Raw genomic sequence first — 17,592 nt, forward strand, 5'->3', positions numbered from 1 at the left:
TTTCCATGTAAAAACATACCTTAGTTGACACCGTTTCTACAAGTGCCAATCTATGTGTACCAATGTATATGATTGGTGAAAGCCAAATGCATCCACAGCAACGTACCATAACAAATCTCTGATGGAAAAGCACCCAAAATAAAACACACATAATTTATCAATTATGCCAAGAAATTGACCTTGCTTACAACTTAACCCTAAACCCAATAAAGTTACGATTGCAGCCACGATATATCTAAGGTAAAGTATAAATATGTATTCCCTAATTAGGCGGCCGTCAATCAAGGGACCCAAGTTCCTTATTCGATCGAAGTTGAAACTTCATTCAATCGTGGAACTTCGGGCATACCTACAGCATTAATAAAATATTGACTGATCTAATTCAAAGTTTTATTTATTTATTTATTTATATCTTCATCACAAATACAGTGAATGGCGGACTTAATGCCTTAAGGCATTCTCTTACAGTCAACCATAGGGTGGTGCAGAGAAATGAAGCGGATCGATGCGAAGCCAAAACACAGGCACAAAAGAATAAATATAAGAATACAATGTACAATACATAATAATATAAGAATACAATACAATATATAGTACATATATATATAAATATATAATACACACAATACATACAATACATGTAATACACATTACATACATATACATACACATAATGGAGAAATAAGTTTCCTCAATTTCCTCAATTGTCTTGAGTCTGCCAATCTTTCATTATATGCTCGCGGACTTTAAATTTAAAGGAACTGCGATTTTTTGCCACTCTGATCTCCTTGGGGAGCGCATTCCACAGAAGAACAGCTTGAATGAAAAAAGAAGAGTGAAGGAAGTCAGTGCGATGAGAGACACATTGAAGGTGTCGATTTTGAGACGAACGAAGTAATTTAGTGTGGTTAGCGCAAGAATATTGGAAATAAGAAGCAAGATAATTAGGTGAAGAAGGAGAGATAAGGTAAGAGAATAAAGTGGTTAATGCCCTCTGCTGCCTGCGCAAGCGTATGGGCAGCCACTTTAGTTGCAGTCTATGTGCAGAAACATGATCATATTTACGTAAGTTGAAAACGAATCGAATGCAGTTATTTAGAAGTCGGTCTAGTTTATTGAGCAGATCTGCATTCAGGTCGTAGTAACAGACATCAGCGTAATCAATAATGGGGAAAATCAAGCTCTGCACCAGCTGTGCCTTTACGGAGGATGGAAGGAAATTCTTCAAACGATACAGCGCCCTCAATGACCCAGTAACTTTCTGGCAAACACTAGCAACTTGTGCACGCCAGCTCAATGTGCTGTCAATAATTAAGCCCAAGTCCTTGACGTCCTGACTGAATGGGATAGCCACACCATTATAGGAGATGGGAGGCAGTGTCGCACCGTCAATCGATCTGAGGCTCCGAGAGCTACCTATAACTATGGCTTGGCACTTGTTTGGATTAACAGCTATACCGAACCTGTTTGACCAACTTCGAACAGCTGCCAAGTCACCATTAAGTCTGCTGATAGCATCAGGTAGATCGTCCACCCCAGATTGACGGTACAGCTGCAAGTCGTCCGCATACAAATGGTACGCACACTGAAGTTCAGGAGTAATGAGGTTAATAAAAATAGAGAAAAGAAGTGGGAAAGAATGCCGCCTTGAGGGACGCCTGCCGCCAGATCACACCAGCCTGAGAAATTATCATCATGCTGGACCGACTGCTGACGCCCCCGAAGATATGAAGAGAACCATTCCAGTGATTTGCCGGAGATCGCAAGATGGGACAGGATTGCCGAAAGGATATCGTGACTGACCATATTAAAAGCGTTGGAAAAATCAACCAATACCAAGACTGTCACTTTGGTATCCTCCATGCCAGCCCTAACATCGCCAGTCACTTTAAGGAGGGAGGTTACAGTGCTGTGGCCCGGTCGAAAACCTGATTGCAACGGGCTTATTAGACCGTGCTTGTAAACAAAGTGGGATAGTTGTTTATGGACACAGGCCTCCAGCACTTTGGATAGGAAGGGAAGGATTGAGATAGGACGGAAATGGGTTGGTAGGGTGGGATTACCAACCTTAGGTAGCGGTCGGACAAAGGCCCTGCGCCACACTGCTGGAAATACACCGGAGAACATGGAGAAGTTCATTATATGGGTAATCGGTGATAGGATGTGGTCAAGGATATTTAGGATCATATCTCGGGATATAGAGTCGCAACCCACAGCCCTTGATTTAATGGAAAGGATGATCTTACGTATCTCCGTCTCATCAACTGGAATGAAACAGAAATTATTTATGTTGGGACGCGTCAGACCATTGATAAACGACAAGGTGTTTTGTTTGGTAAGATGATCTAGGGTTGTAATGGTGGAGAAATGTTGGTTAAGGTCATCTAAACCAATTGAGATCGAAAGGTCTGAATTTTGCTGTTTACCAATACCTAGAGACCGGAAAAATTTCCAGATATTGGTAGAAGAAGAACAAGAAATATTATTGAGAATATGACGGCGCTTAGCGTTGCGCACCATCTGATTGCATCGGTTTCTCGCAGTTTTAAAAGCATCCCAGTTCTCCTCAGTGCGATTTCTCTTATGCCTGCGAAATGCACGGTCCCTTCGACGCATCGCCATCTGCACCCCCCTGGTCATCCAAGGCGCTGGCGGACGCCGAACTTTTATCCTTCTGATGGGTGCATGGCGGTCATACAGATCGATGATGGATGCATTAAAGACCGCTACTTTGTTATCCACCGTATCTGCCTCCAAAAGCGGCCCCCAGTCAAGCCCCGCCGCATCATCCCGAAGTTTCTCCCCATCCATCCCCGCAAAACAGCGCCTATACAGAACCTTAGGTTTCTCCTTGGGTGGTTTGAGGGCATATGATAGGTAGATGAGGTCGTGATGGGAAAAACCGGGAGCGTCATGCTGACCATGGAAGGGAACCAAGGAAGGATTCGAGGTAAGTATGAGATCGAGCCAGGAGTCATCAGCAACAGGGTTGTGATGAGTGGCATTTAGTGGTAAGATGTGAAGACTCGCTGACTCGATCACATGAAGGAGCTTTTTGGATCGTGAGGAGTTTGGAAGAAGGAGATCTGTATTAAAATCCCCCATGATCACGTAATGTTCGTACTCAGAACCCACGGATTCTAGAACTGTTTCGAATTCAGTGAAGTAATCATTAGTTGGAGGGCAATAAATAACTCCTAGGACCATTTTAACCCCCCGGACACAAACCTCTAGAAATAAATATTCAGCAGAAGAATTTGGAGAGGAAGTCAAGAGTATTTTGTGAGGGAAATTACTGCGGAGGTATATAGCTACACCACCACCCCGTCTTACGATCCGGTCATTGCGAAGAAGGACGTAACCAGTAAGAGGGTAAGTAGTCGACAGAAGTTGAGGTTTGAGCCAGGTTTCGGAAATCAGAATGGCATGAACATTACCATTATTAAATGCGTCAAAGAGGTCACAGTAATGACTGGGAACACTCTGAGCGTTTATGTGGCAGATATTGAAAAATCCACAGTTCCTATTGGAGAATGAGCGATCGATGAAGTTTGCGAGAGTATCACCTAGCGAGCAAAAACTATCACTACTAGAGGCATCATCACTAGCGGAAACAAAAGAATCACTATCTGACATAATAAATTAAAAAAATATATGTATATATAAAGGATAAAAATATGCTAATATAAAAAAATATACAATACTTTAAATATCAAATAAAAATAAAATAAAATTAATAATAATTTAAATACTGTTCAAAATATCCGCTGCAACTGGTGACCCTGCACCACCCGCCAGCCAACACCAACAAAGTAAACATAAACAACAAAAACAAAAAAAAACGAAAAGAAACACGCAGTAATTAACAAACAGCCCTAAAAGAAAACAATTTGTAAAACTAAGCTACAACAAGACACATATTATTATACAATAAAAAAAAAAGTATTGAAAAAATTAAAAAATAAAATAAAAACCAATCAATCACAAGACGCAACAAAACGCGAACACAAGGCAAGGTATTTAACCACAAAAACGTCATACGTCAATGTCATCCGTCAAGTGTCACCCACTGACCTGTTGCTAGGCTCACAAAACAAACATGCAATCTCAAATTAATTATTCTAAAATTAACATTAATACAGATACAGATTAATAATAATGACGGTAAGTTGAGAAAAAAATGTAACAAAATTATAAATCGAATGAACAAAGAAATTATGGAATATAGTAACAAAAAGAGGCGGTACAATGTAAATATGTGAATATGAAAATTTAACTACCTGTAACTGAGCAACACTTGAGGCCATGGGTAACAAAGGGATTAAAAAGGAATAACAAGTGACAATAATACGGACGGAACAGGCACTCAAGTAAGTACATTATGAAGAGTCTTTGCTTTGAGTTTAATAAGGCTGCGAGTTGGTACTTATCTGCGCGTTACTTTCAGGTTTCCGCCAGCCTCCTCCGCGTCCCGCCTGGCCCCGGATGAGGAAGTGCCCTGTGTCCTTGGGTACTTAGCCAGCAGAGGACTCAGCTCACCCATCGTTGTAATCCTGCACCTGCTCCCATCAGAGGCCTTAATGACGATGACGCCATCCTGTGTCCAGACCGACCGCATACCAAAGTGCTGACGCGCCTGCACGAAGATACCCTGCCTTTCCCTCGTCAGGAACTCTCGGATGGCAATCTTGGTGCCTTTCAGACGAGTCTTGGCCCGCCAGACCGAAGATTTGATGTCCACACTGGCAAATCGGACAAGAATAGGCCGGTGATGGTCAGTATTAGCCTGCCCCAGTCTGTGGGAGGCCCTTAGAGATGTAGTGATGAGATTGCAGCCTAGTCTCTTATTGATAACTTCAAGCACCAACTCAGTAGTGTTTTCACCCTCCTTTTCAGGTATGCCCTGGATGATCAATGCCTTGCGACGGCTCCTTGTTGCAAGCTCATCAACTTGTCTGGCGCATTCGGACATCTGACCACGCAGGAGCTTCAGCACACCGAAGATAAGTTCTCTAAATGTGCGGAACTCTTCTGCCACCTTGGCGATGGTGTCCTTGCTGGGGCCGGCTGCCTGGATTTGAGCCTGGAGTGCTTCCATCTGCCTGGTGACCAGGTCCTGCAAGGGCGTGAACTTCTCCTCCAAGGATTTCTGTGCAGAACGGACCTCAGCTATTTCCGACATTGTTTAAAGTGCAGTGATGTTGTGCTTGTGATAAATAAAATCTTGTTGATGTGCTGGCAGGTGGCGTGCCAAGTTAGTTTTATTTATTCAGGTTTATGACAACCGTAAGTATTGGATAATACTTATTAAAATAATAATATTTGATTTAGTGGTAAAATTTTAACTTCTAAATTTAATTGTAAGTTACACAAAATATACGTGTTTTCACTGACGAATCAAATCCGCGACCAAAGTTTTGTGTTACTTAATTACTTGGCACGTGCTTCTGTGACTGTTCTAACATAAATGTATCTTTTGTCTTATTTTTGGCTTAACTGGTAGAAGGAGTATAGTATTGCTTCCGTGTTTCGATTATTCATTTATTGTGGTCAATATAAATGAATCGCCTACGTCACTTTTTTATGCTTAAAGAACTTGTTTCACAAGTCTGCAGAGCCGCTATGTATCAGATAACTTTGAATTAAGAACGTTATTTCTACGCAACATCTATCATATACATCATATACATAAGTTTATCGGGCACATACCAATATGAAGGTGGTGAAACAGGTACTAATACATACAATGCACAAACATTAAACTACTCCATTCTATTTTTAAACATTAACTTTTTAATCATAAGCCTAGAAAATCAAGCCGTAGACCTGGTATATGTTATGTTACAATTTGGCTTTTTACTGGAACTAGAAATCAAACCTCCTTAGACAAATTATATAGGTCACAAATCTAAATCTTACGCACTTCAAGTTGGAGTGCGTAAGATTTAGATCAAACACATATGAAGGAAATTTTAGGTCACATACGATAGGCTGCGCGACGTTGCCGCGTCTGCGCATGCTGCTCATGATGAAGAGTCTGTGACTCGAAACTAGTGGAGATTTTCTCCATTAATGTACTCATATATACTGAGTAAACCGTGTTTTTTAGTTAATTTAAGTCATATATACATTAAATTTGGCTAACCTATTAGAATTTAAAGATGGTTCCTCAACGATCTAATCTTAGTACCTACAACATGACCTCCTATACCATGAAACTTGAAACGGGACGTTTATCCCAACCACCAATTACAAGTATCAACAAAGAGCCAAAACTCCCGTATTATAGTTATCGCTCGCCACGATTTAAACTTCACTAGAAATTTAAACTTAACAGCAAAGCGCTGCAGTAAATAATCCGGTATAACAGTTTAAAATGTGTTTAAAATCTTACTCGTTTATATAAAATAAAATGTTTGGAAATATATAAACTTAAGCAGTTTCTAGAGTGTTGTTTTTATCACAGTATCACAGTAAGTCTAGCTTATTGAGGTAATGTAGTTTTAATTTCCATCTAGTATTTTGGGTATTTTGTATAAATAGTTTAATTGATAGTTATTAACAAAAAATGACGTTTTCTTGAGCCATCATTCACACCAGACTGTGAGTTTGCTCACTGTTACCACCGCACCACTTAGTAGCGTATAGTCGGTCGATTTAAACGAGATGTTGAATACGGGAGTATATAAGGTGGTAATTAGTAAAGGATATCATTAGCAAACAGCGCGTAATGTTGCAAAATACCTACTAGTCTTCCTATAACGCGAGTGCCTCGCTGCTAACAGCAGAACATGCGAATGCACGCGCGCGCTAAAAAATGTTGTTTTGTTATTATGATAAAATTAAAAGTAATGAGTATACAAAAAAAGTTTATATAGGAAAGTTGTTTGTAATCATAAGTACAATCACGTATTTAAATATCGGTCATTAATTACCAATTACCCTATATAAGGAAAAGCGATAAACTACTTGACGTGCGCTCACAGTCAGCGGCCAACAATACTTTTGGTTTGACGATGCTTATTCCTGTAGTCTAATGTTATGTGTCAACAAGTCACCAAAAAAAGATAGACAATATAATATTGTGTTATTTCAAGATGCAAGACGATTAAATGAAATTCATAACTTTCAGGAGTTACAATTTATATTTACAGAACAATTATAAAACAATAATAATCCGTCTCATCGACCAATATTCGAATTAATTATTTCCCGCCATTTTTAAAATATATCATTTGACGTTCCATTTCAGCTAACAATTATTTTTAAACAATTTATATTGTCTATGAAATGATGAAAGAGGTTTAATATATTTATTCCTATGAATAGTACTCAGTAATTAAATACTATCCTTTTTATATTATAATTCCATCCTACATTATATCTGTCTGGTGTTGCTAGTGGTTGTTAACACTCGGCCATCCTGTGCAGAACGTGTCCCACGGTCTTCGCTGTGATTTCCGTTTGCAGATGCAAATTTCTGAAACAAATAAAACATCCAGCAGTATCTATTGTATATCGTACTAATAGTTTAAGAGGCCAACCTGGTAAATTACATTTTACATACAATACAGCTATCTAAATCAAATCACTTTAATGCAGCGGACAGTGTTCACATAGCCATTCTTTTAATCAAGAACTTGACCACACAGCAGTCTTTTAATCAAGGACTTGATCACACAGCTATCCTTTTAATAATGGACTTGATCACACAGCTGTCCTTTTAATCACGGACTTGATCACACAGCTATCCTTTTAATAATGGACTTGATCACACAGCTATCCTTTTAATAATGGACTTGATCACACAGCTGTCCTTTTAATAATGGACTTGATCACACAACTGTCCTTTTAATCATGGACTTGATCACACAGCTGTCCTTTTAATAATGGACTTGATCACACAGCTGTCCTTTTAATAATGGACTTGATCACACAGCTATCCTTTTAATAATGGACTTGATCACACAGCTATCCTTTTAATAATGGACTTGATCACACAGCTATCCTTTTAATAATGGACTTGATCACACAGCTGTCCTTTTAATAATGGACTTGATCACACAGCTGTCCTTTTAATAATGGACTTGATCACACAGCTGTCCTTTTAATCATGGACTTGATCACACAGCTGTCCTTTTAATCACGGACTTGATCACACAGCTATCCTTTTAATAATGGACTTGATCACACAGCTGTCCTTTTAATCATGGACTTGGTCACACAGCTATCCTTTTAATAATGGACTTGATCACACAGCTATCCTTTTAATCACGGACTTGATCACACAGCTATCCTTTTAATAATGGACTTGATCACACAGCTATCCTTTTAATAATGGACTTGATCACACAGCTGTCCTTTTAATCATGGACTTGATCACATAGCTGTCCTTTTAATCCAGCAGATATTATTTTAGCTTAGGACTAGCACCCAGTTATTTTTTCCAATGTTGACTGAATTAGATCAAAAGACTACCTACTCATTCACACAGAACAATTTCTTTACGAAGAAAGACTGAATAACGTGATTTAAATTTTAATGGATGGACTTTTAGCTGAAATATTTCTGATAACACAGCAGAGTTTGGGGCTGCCTATAACATTTAAAACATGTTTAAATTGGTTTTCTTCAGGGAACTGTTTGAAATACCTACTAGTAAAAACTTAACCTCTGTCAGTGATAACTCTAACCGGATAGCCAAACTGTATGATAATTTAAGAAGAAGTCTAATTGTTTCTACTGAGCTACAATTTTAGCAGGTCGGGCAACCACGAATTTATTAAAAGCGTCTGCGTTTAATGAAAGGACCCACGTGGTCGGCATGGATCGTGTGCATAGGTATTGTAGATTTCTCAAATAGATGGAGCTCATCGTGTAACCTCCCATAATTTCTCTTATTAAAAGCACATTGTAAACATGAATTAAAGTATTTTCAAATAAACTTAGCCATGCCTTCGAACCAGAAATGCCCTTTAATAAATAAATTATTCACATTTCTCAAGTCCTGGATGACCTATCTGATCATGTAGTTTCTGCAATAGCCCATATTTGGCAAGCTTAACGTTCTCCAGCAACAGTTTTCCTAAATAAGATCCCATCTTTAACGATATAATTTGCAGTCAAGTTACAATCACTATTATCGCGATGCCTAGTATCATTTTGGATATTATCAAGAAAAATGAAGAGTAACTAACCAATTTGAATTATTAATCATTAGCACTGTAGGTAGGTATTTGGTATGGGATTTCTATTTAATGCGTCTGTACGTCTCATGCGATTACCTGGCCTGTACTCAATCTCTAAGTTGTAATCTTGGATCGGGAGCCACTGTCGAGCAATACGAGGGATTAAATCCTTTTTAATAATAGTAGTTCTCAATACTGAACAGTCCGTAATGACCTTGACTAGTATACCAATTAAATAGACACGGAAACGTTTAAGGGACTCTACGACGGCTAGTGTTTCAAGTTCAAAACTATGATAGTTAGATTCCTCTTTACTTGTCACTCTACTGAAATACGCTATTGGTTTCAAACTGTCATCTGACTGATATTGCATTAGTATACCGCCCAAGCTTATTATACTGGCGTCTGTATGTAATTCAGTATTAGCTTCTGGCTAAAACCGGTCTTTCAATAAAATTAAACGTTGCTTAAGAGTTTGAAAAGCCTTTTCATGATCAACATCCCAATGCCAATTAACATCTTTCTTAGTCAGTTCTGTAAGGGGACGTGCAACCTAAGCATTTTTTTTATTTCCTAAAGTACCGGGTTGACCCTATAAACTGCCTAATTTCGTGTACATTCCGTGGTGGACTATATCTTGCGACTCATTTGACTTTAGCTTCGCCTGGTTGAATAGTTCCAGCCGAAATTGCGTGACCTAAATATGTAAGCAGTACTTTTAAGGAAAGAACATTTGCTCAGGTTCAATTTTAAATTAACCTTTGTTAGTAGTTGCAGTATTTTTCCAGAAACTTTAATCCCTCCTGTACAGATACAGTTGGCACCAAAACGTCATCAAGATATAGGGCAATATTTTGATCTACTCTACCAAGTGTCATTTGAATTAAACGGGAAGATATAACCGAGGCATTAGCCAATCCAAACGGCATCTTAAGAAATTCATATTGACCCGACAGAGTTACGAATGCGATTGCATTATGTGTTGAATCCTTATGCATCCCTACTTGGCAGTTGCTTTGGGCTAAATCTAGTGTCGTAAAGTAATATTTTCCCGACAGCTTATTTACTTTATCTACTATATGAGGTAATGGATAACGGTCTTAATAGTGTTGGAATTAAGAGCCCTATAGTCTACACAAAGCCTATGATCACCTCCCTTTTTCTTCACTAACACTAACACACTACAGGACTAGAATAATGTAACATTGACTCCCTTATTATACCTGCATCTAATATTTTTTTTTTTTTTTTTTAAATTTCGTTCTCCTTGTGAAATCTATAGTGTGTAACAAAATACCCATATACATCAAGAAGCACTGAAGAATACTGGTTGAATAATTATAATCTCTACACAAAGTATCAGCTTAAAATACATTAAAAAAAAATTGGTACCAAATACTTGGTGTCGCATGGTTCTTCATTTAAAATCATCATACTAACGTATCACAACATCACAGGGGTCACTCGCTAATTACGAAACATTTATTCTGTAAATCTGATCGCCTAGTACCTGTATCTACCTAATTCTGATATTCGGTTTTTGGAATTTTATGTATTGGAAAAATTCATAACTACGTTCCAGGAAAACATAAGTTTAAAAAAAAAAAACCTTCCCATATGTTTTTTTTATGTTGTCTAGAAACCGTGCACTTGATATGTATACCCCCCTTTTTGTTACACCGTGTATAAGGCTTACAATGTACTGGCTGGTCATTACTAGTACGAACTACGAATATGCATTTTTATAAGGTCTGTGCATCCTAAATCTATCTATACTAATCTATACTTCTATACTAATAATATAAAGCTGAAGAGTTTGTTTGTTTGTTTGTTTGAACGCGCTAATCTCCGGAACTACTGGTTCGAATTGAATAATTCTTTTTGTGTTGGGTAGTGCATTTATCGAGGAAGGCTATAGGCTATAAAACATCACGCTATGACCAATAGAAGTCGAGCAGAGCGGGTGAAACCGTGCGAAAGTAGCTAGTCTCTAATATTTTTAGCAAACGAATTAGAGCAGCTGTAGTCATTGCTTATTCTCAGTGTCACTAATTTGGTCCACGTTTGTGTCTGAGAGATCAATTTGTAATCTAACTATCTGATACTTTTCTATATTAAGGACCACAGGCTCACTACTCGTCTCTGGCATGGTTACTAATTATTATCAACGCCCCACCCACGACAGATTAACATTACCTAAGTTAAGAATTTTCAAATAAGTATTGTGCGATTTGATGACAGCTGCAGGTATGAAATACGTTAGGTATATTAAGTCACTATTTGCACCCATACAGTTCCATAAAAAATGTGAACTCTGCTCGTAATTCTATATCACAATCAACATAATATTACAACAGGGATATTTACGGAGTGCTTTAAATAAATTGGGTATTTTCTATTAAAGTCGGATGATTTCAAATTAATGTCAGTAATTATTTCTTGTACGGCATTCTTTTGCACAAAACGAATAGAAGCAGAAGAAGTTATTAAGCTTATATTGTCACTATTAATCATTGTTTGACCAATTATTAAATCAGCATCAAATGTAAAACAGCTAGTCAATTCTACTGCACTTTTTAGTTCGACATTGTCTATTGAAACACACAGATAACATGTACATAATAAATTCACACAGGCGCCGCCAAAACCTTTCATAACTGTAGTGCTAGATTGAATCTCTAATGGTAAATCTTTTGCTCGCAAAATTTAAAGCATATTATTCAGTTTGTATCAACGTACGCTGCTAATGATCTGGCAATTATTTACGATCACAATTCTCTTATAAATGTCACAAATATGTCATAAGTTATAAGTTAGCATTACCTGGGTAACATTTTGTCGCTAAGTGTGAAGAACTCGGAGCAAACCAGCACGTAGCCGTGATGTGTCCACTACGCCGACAGTTCTCGCAGCGCTGTCGTTGTCTGCAATCCTTTGCTTCGTGTCCAGGACGCCGGCAAACGTAGTAAATCTTGAGCTGTTGTTGAACAGTCGAAGTTCCATTGGGCACAATGAAGTTCTGCGTGTACTAGTTGAACCCACGGCTATCAGGTTCTCCAGTGACGACATGTAGCCATGGTACAGTTGTTCGGGAGTTTCACAACTATGCCTTTGCATTGGCCCTCATCTCGAATTATACATGAAATTGTATTTTCACCGTAGATGCTACATTTCGTGCGTGGTTCATGGTCTTCCGAAAAAAAAAAATCCATTGTTTTCATCTTCCGAACTTTCTGTCTTGTACTTTCTTTGTCCTTTCCCCAATCCACCGATGTAAGGTCCAGACAATTTGAAAAGATCCCACTTCTGAAGTGTTATTTCAAGATGCAAGACGATTAAATGAAATTCATAACTTTCAGGAATTACAATTTATATTTACAGAACAATTATAAAACAATAATAATCCGTCTCATCGACCAATATTCGATTTAATTATTTCCCGCCATTTTTTAAATATATCATTTGACGTTCCATTTCAGCTAACAATTATTTTTAAACAATTTATATTGTCTATGAAATGATGAAAGAGGTTTAATATATTTATTCCTATGAATAGTACTCAGTAATTAAATACTATCCTTTTTATATTATAATTCCATCCTACATTATATCTGTCTGGTGTTGCTAGTGGTTGTTAACAATTGTGCTTCTGAAAGAAAACTCTAGAGTCTAATAAGCACTTAGTCCAATGACATTGAACTATTTGTGTTTAATTTAATTTGGCGGTATTACCTATTTAAGCTCAAAATAATAAATATTTAATAGCCGAAAACATTGTTAAACCCACACGATCTACGGGTACATAACTGTCAAACTCTTTGAATAGTCCACAAAAAAGGGCCTAAGTTACACATGTTATGAATAGACGAGCTACAAGTGATGCCAATATTTATAGGAAAACTTTAAGTGCTTGGACGTCGACCCATGTCCGACTATAAAACTTTACAAGGATTTTCCCGTTCTTTTTTATGATATGCTTTGCTCAGTGTACTAAGTATATTTTTTTAGGTTTTTAGTAACCTTAGGGTGGGTAAGTGTAAGCCGTAATATACAATTAAAATGTTCCATAAAAGTTTAGTTTAATTATAATGGCAAAATTAAACAATAAATAAATAATTTTTGTATTAAAAAAAAAGGTAATATAAATATCCTAACGTTTAACGCTTTAATGCTTCGTTCGATTATAAATATAACCTATTTGGTCTAGTTCCCGAGTGATGATGAGAAGTTTTACTCAAAACACTCATCTTACATTGAAATAAGCTACATAATAGCATTAAGTAGCTTATTCACATCCTATAAAACTGTATAGTTTGAAAATCATTTCTTAAACTTAAGCGTGTTCTCATTAAGAATCTGTATGCACAATGAAACTTTATTTACAAAAACTGCAAGTCTTCACAATGCAAGAGAACTTAAAAAAGTAAAATATATTTCACACAGACACTACAACACAAATAATGCGATTGTATACAAAAACAGGAGAACAAACTTCAAACAATTGCCTTGGGGCGGACTGAGTTAGACATCGACTTGAAACTTGTAGCCACATTTATGATTTACGCTGCGCTACACATGCTTCTCCTACACTGTTAGGACCACATATGCGACTCTGTCGCGCGATTTTGTCGCTATATCGTATTAATGTGTGATGAACGATGTTCTGTTGCAGTTATATTATTGAGTTACTGATTTTATTGCGTTGTTATTGGTAGTTTCGTATGAGAGAATTCAGGAAAGCATGGCTAAATTATTTATAATACACCCGCTGATGCCTGTGGCTTTGCTAGCATAAATTACTGACTTTGTGGCTAATTAAAGTAGCATAAGTTACTCCTTAACTATTTTAGAGATTAGTCAGAAAAAACAGACAAACAAAAATTGAGAAAAAAATATTATTTCGATGTAGGTATGTATCGTATGTATATTCATATGCATGTAGTAAATAAAGGTTATTTCAATACTACAAAGAGACATATGGCTAAATACCTAGATTTCCTAAATATTGTTGTAAAAAAATATTATTAAGACTTGGAACAAACCAAATCTAACTACTACTTACTAATTACGTAGACAATATTTTAAAACAAAACATCAGAAAATCTGTTCAAAAATTCCCATAAAATTAGATACAAATAGCTTAAACAGACAGTTAAACGCCTTAATTGGCGAAGATTACGCCCGTTTTAAATATTCAACCAGAAAATTGTTCGCATTAATGTCCACACAAATTGCACCGCAGTCGCACTGTGGCATTAAATCCGGAGTACTGCTAATTTGTATCAATTTAACAACATACTATGTTATATCACGCGTTAATAAGCTTTCATTGATGTCAATGGTCGATTATAGGGTCCTTTAGCGGAAATATTTTGGGCTTATGTAACATTTTTGGTAATGAGCTCCATATCAGCCTCTCTTCTTTATTTAAAAGAGTATTGTAATTATAACTATACTTAAGTTAATTAATAATAAGGTTTACTCATTTAAATATAGAGAGTAAAGCTCAGTAGGCTATGCAACCCCGCGCCGCCACGTCCGCGCAAGCTGCTCATGATGGAGAGACCCTCTGTGACTCGAAACTAGTACTTAGAGCTTTTCTCAGGTTTAAGTAATTTAGTAATGTCTCACGATTGTTATTATAGTAAACTTGGAAAATGTATTGCATTCCAATCAAAGGTTCAGGTGTGTCAGGGAGCATGTATATTGAATGTCTACCTTCTACCTGAGTCAGTACTTACAATACCCGCAAGAAGAGTTGGTTTGGTGACAAATACATTCCGTGTACCTATTTATTTTTGTCTTTACCACAGTTGGTATAATTATTAAATAAACAAACTCGTACAAATTACAAGAGATCAGCGTAGGTACAACTGCCTACCTTTTGTGAAAAACAGCTGTGTTGATGTTATTAAACAAAACGACGCACTAAACCCTCCTCTCAAAATAATTCAAAAACATACGCTACACATTTTACCTGTAAATATGTAACACTAGTCGTTTACCGTGGTTTCACCCGCAGATTAAAAAAACAACTTTGAGCGATGTTTATCAGGTATTGGAGCGCCATCTACCAATAATAGGGAGAACTATAATTTGTGTAATGCTATCTTTTAACGATAAAAGCACAAAATAACATTACGATTTTAATCCCCGAAGGATTGAGCAGAGTTGATCCCTATTTCTCAATATATTTTTTTCGGCTATAATCAAGAATGGTGATTACGAGTAATACTCGTATAATGTACGAACTAATTATGCTTATAACGGGTGTCCGGTGGCAGAATTTGGATTTAAATTTCGAACTATTTTCGAACTGTTAGCTGAGGGTCGGACGGGGTGGTCTCATTCGATTCGTCATTCGTGCGGGTTTCTTAGCCACGATGTCGCAGTGGATGGGTGAACAACGTGCATTCGCAATCGAAGCTTATTTTAAAGCAAACGATTCCTGTGCCATTGCTCGTCGAAGATTTTGTTCGCGGTACAATATCCGACGGTTACGTGATGCGCCAAGCGAAGATTTGATTCGATTGTGGGTGAGCAGGTTCAGAGCAACAAGTTCAGCAGCAAATAATCCGCGGCCGGGACCCAGTCGAAGGTCGAGGACTGATGACAACATCGAACTAGTCGCAAACAGTTTACGCGATAACCCGCGACAGTCCGTGCGTAAGAGAGGGGCTGCTCTAGGGCTCCCAAAAACGATTGTGCACGAAATATTGAAAAAGGACCTTAAACTTCACCCCTTTAAAATTCAAATTGTGCAAGCGCTTAAACCTAATGATTACAATTTGCGCAAAAGTTTCTGCGAAACAATGTTGCAGCGATTTCGTACAGTGAACACAATCTTTTGGAGCGATGAAGCCCATTTTCATTTAAATGGAAGTGTAAATAAACAGAACTGTCGTTATTGGTCACCTATAGGACAGAACCCACGATTGAAACATCAACAGCCACTTCACAGTCCCAAAGTGACGGTTTGGTGTGCATTGTCAAGCAAAGGAATAATCGGACCCTATTTTTTTGAAAATCGTCAAGAACAAGCCATTACTGTGACCGCCGTTTCTTATCGGCGAATGCTTACCGATTTTTTCCTGCCAAAATTAAAAGAACATCCTGCCTACAGTTTACAGACATGGTTCCATCAAGATGGCGCCACGCCTCACACTGCTAGAGAGACCATGGCGCTTCTTCGTGATTTGTTCCCTAACAAATTGATAAGCCGTTTCGCTGACATCCCCTGGCCACCCAGGTCGCCGGATCTTACTCCCATGGACTTTTTTCTGTGGGGGTACCTCAAAAGTAAAGTTTATGAAACCGCCCCACCGACCATCTCAGCATTAAAAGAAAATATCGTTCGCGAGGTTCATGACATCCCGACGTCCCTTCTGCAGCGAGTGGCGCGGAATACTGAAGCCAGATTCCAAGAGTGTGTCCGACGTGATGGTCAACATTTAGACGAAATAATTTTTAAGAAATAAAACCCGCAATTCCCTTCTTTGTTATAGTCATTGAAATAAAAAAAAATATTTTGCCGCTTTTTTATTATTTAATTTTAAAATCCTAATTCTGCCACCGGACACCCTGTACTTATTTTCCAAAAGAACATTGTCTGTACTTTTGAAACCTTAAACTAATTCAGTAAAATCATGTCAAATCTTAGCGATATTTTGACGTGAAAGACAAATACAAACAAACACACATCCAAATAAATAACATAAGTCTAAAATATGTTAGCCCATAAACATGTCTGCCGAAGGTCTGACACAATATCTCCGAAACATAATAATATTCGTCAACAAAGTTATCTATATAGAAATTTTTAAAATTAATTGTGAAACAGCAAATTTTGCAGACGTCACATTGTGAACCCAGACAAGTAAAGCACTCAGTTAAATTAATGTTAGCTAGGTATCCGTTCATAATAACATATACGAACGTGTATTAAAAACATTCGAGAGGGACAAAGAGTAAAGTGATTTTTGTAAACAGATGAGTCGTTGTTTTGGTAATAATAGTATCATTAAAATTACTCTAAATTCTGCTCTTTATGGTATAAGCCAGTAAACGTGCAGACAGATTACTTGACGGTAAGCAATCGCCTCCGCCCATGGACACCTGAAACACCAGAGACGTTACAAGTGCGTTGGAGGTCTTTTAGGGTTAGAAATTTAAGAGTTGTTGGGGTATCGGGTGTTATTGAGCCTCCTGTAAAATCAATCTCACAACGAAGCATAAAGCAAGCGTTGTAAGTTTTCTGTAAGGCTGTGGTATCACTCCAGTCGAACCGGCCCATTTCTACCGAACCATTTCTCCCCGACATAAACTTGTAACGCCTCTGTGTAAACCATGCCCCAACGATGTCTCACGATCAGGCAATCAGTTCATATGTACAGTAATTGTCTTC

The 17,592-nt window shown here is 37.7% G+C and overlaps 1 protein-coding gene across 1 annotated transcript; it reads left to right on the plus strand.

Annotated features, from left to right (window-relative positions):
- Positions 1–15,571: 15,571 nt before the first annotated feature.
- On the plus strand, positions 15,572–16,666 carry LOC126912630 (transposable element Tc3 transposase). The gene has a single exon (XM_050705643.1). The coding sequence runs from the start codon at positions 15,572–15,574 to the stop codon at positions 16,664–16,666; it is 1,095 nt and encodes a 364-aa protein (XP_050561600.1).
- Positions 16,667–17,592: the final 926 nt, after the last annotated feature.

Source organism: Spodoptera frugiperda, chromosome 27 (genome assembly GCF_023101765.2).
Source record: "Spodoptera frugiperda isolate SF20-4 chromosome 27, AGI-APGP_CSIRO_Sfru_2.0, whole genome shotgun sequence".
Taxonomy (NCBI): domain Eukaryota; kingdom Metazoa; phylum Arthropoda; class Insecta; order Lepidoptera; family Noctuidae; genus Spodoptera; species Spodoptera frugiperda.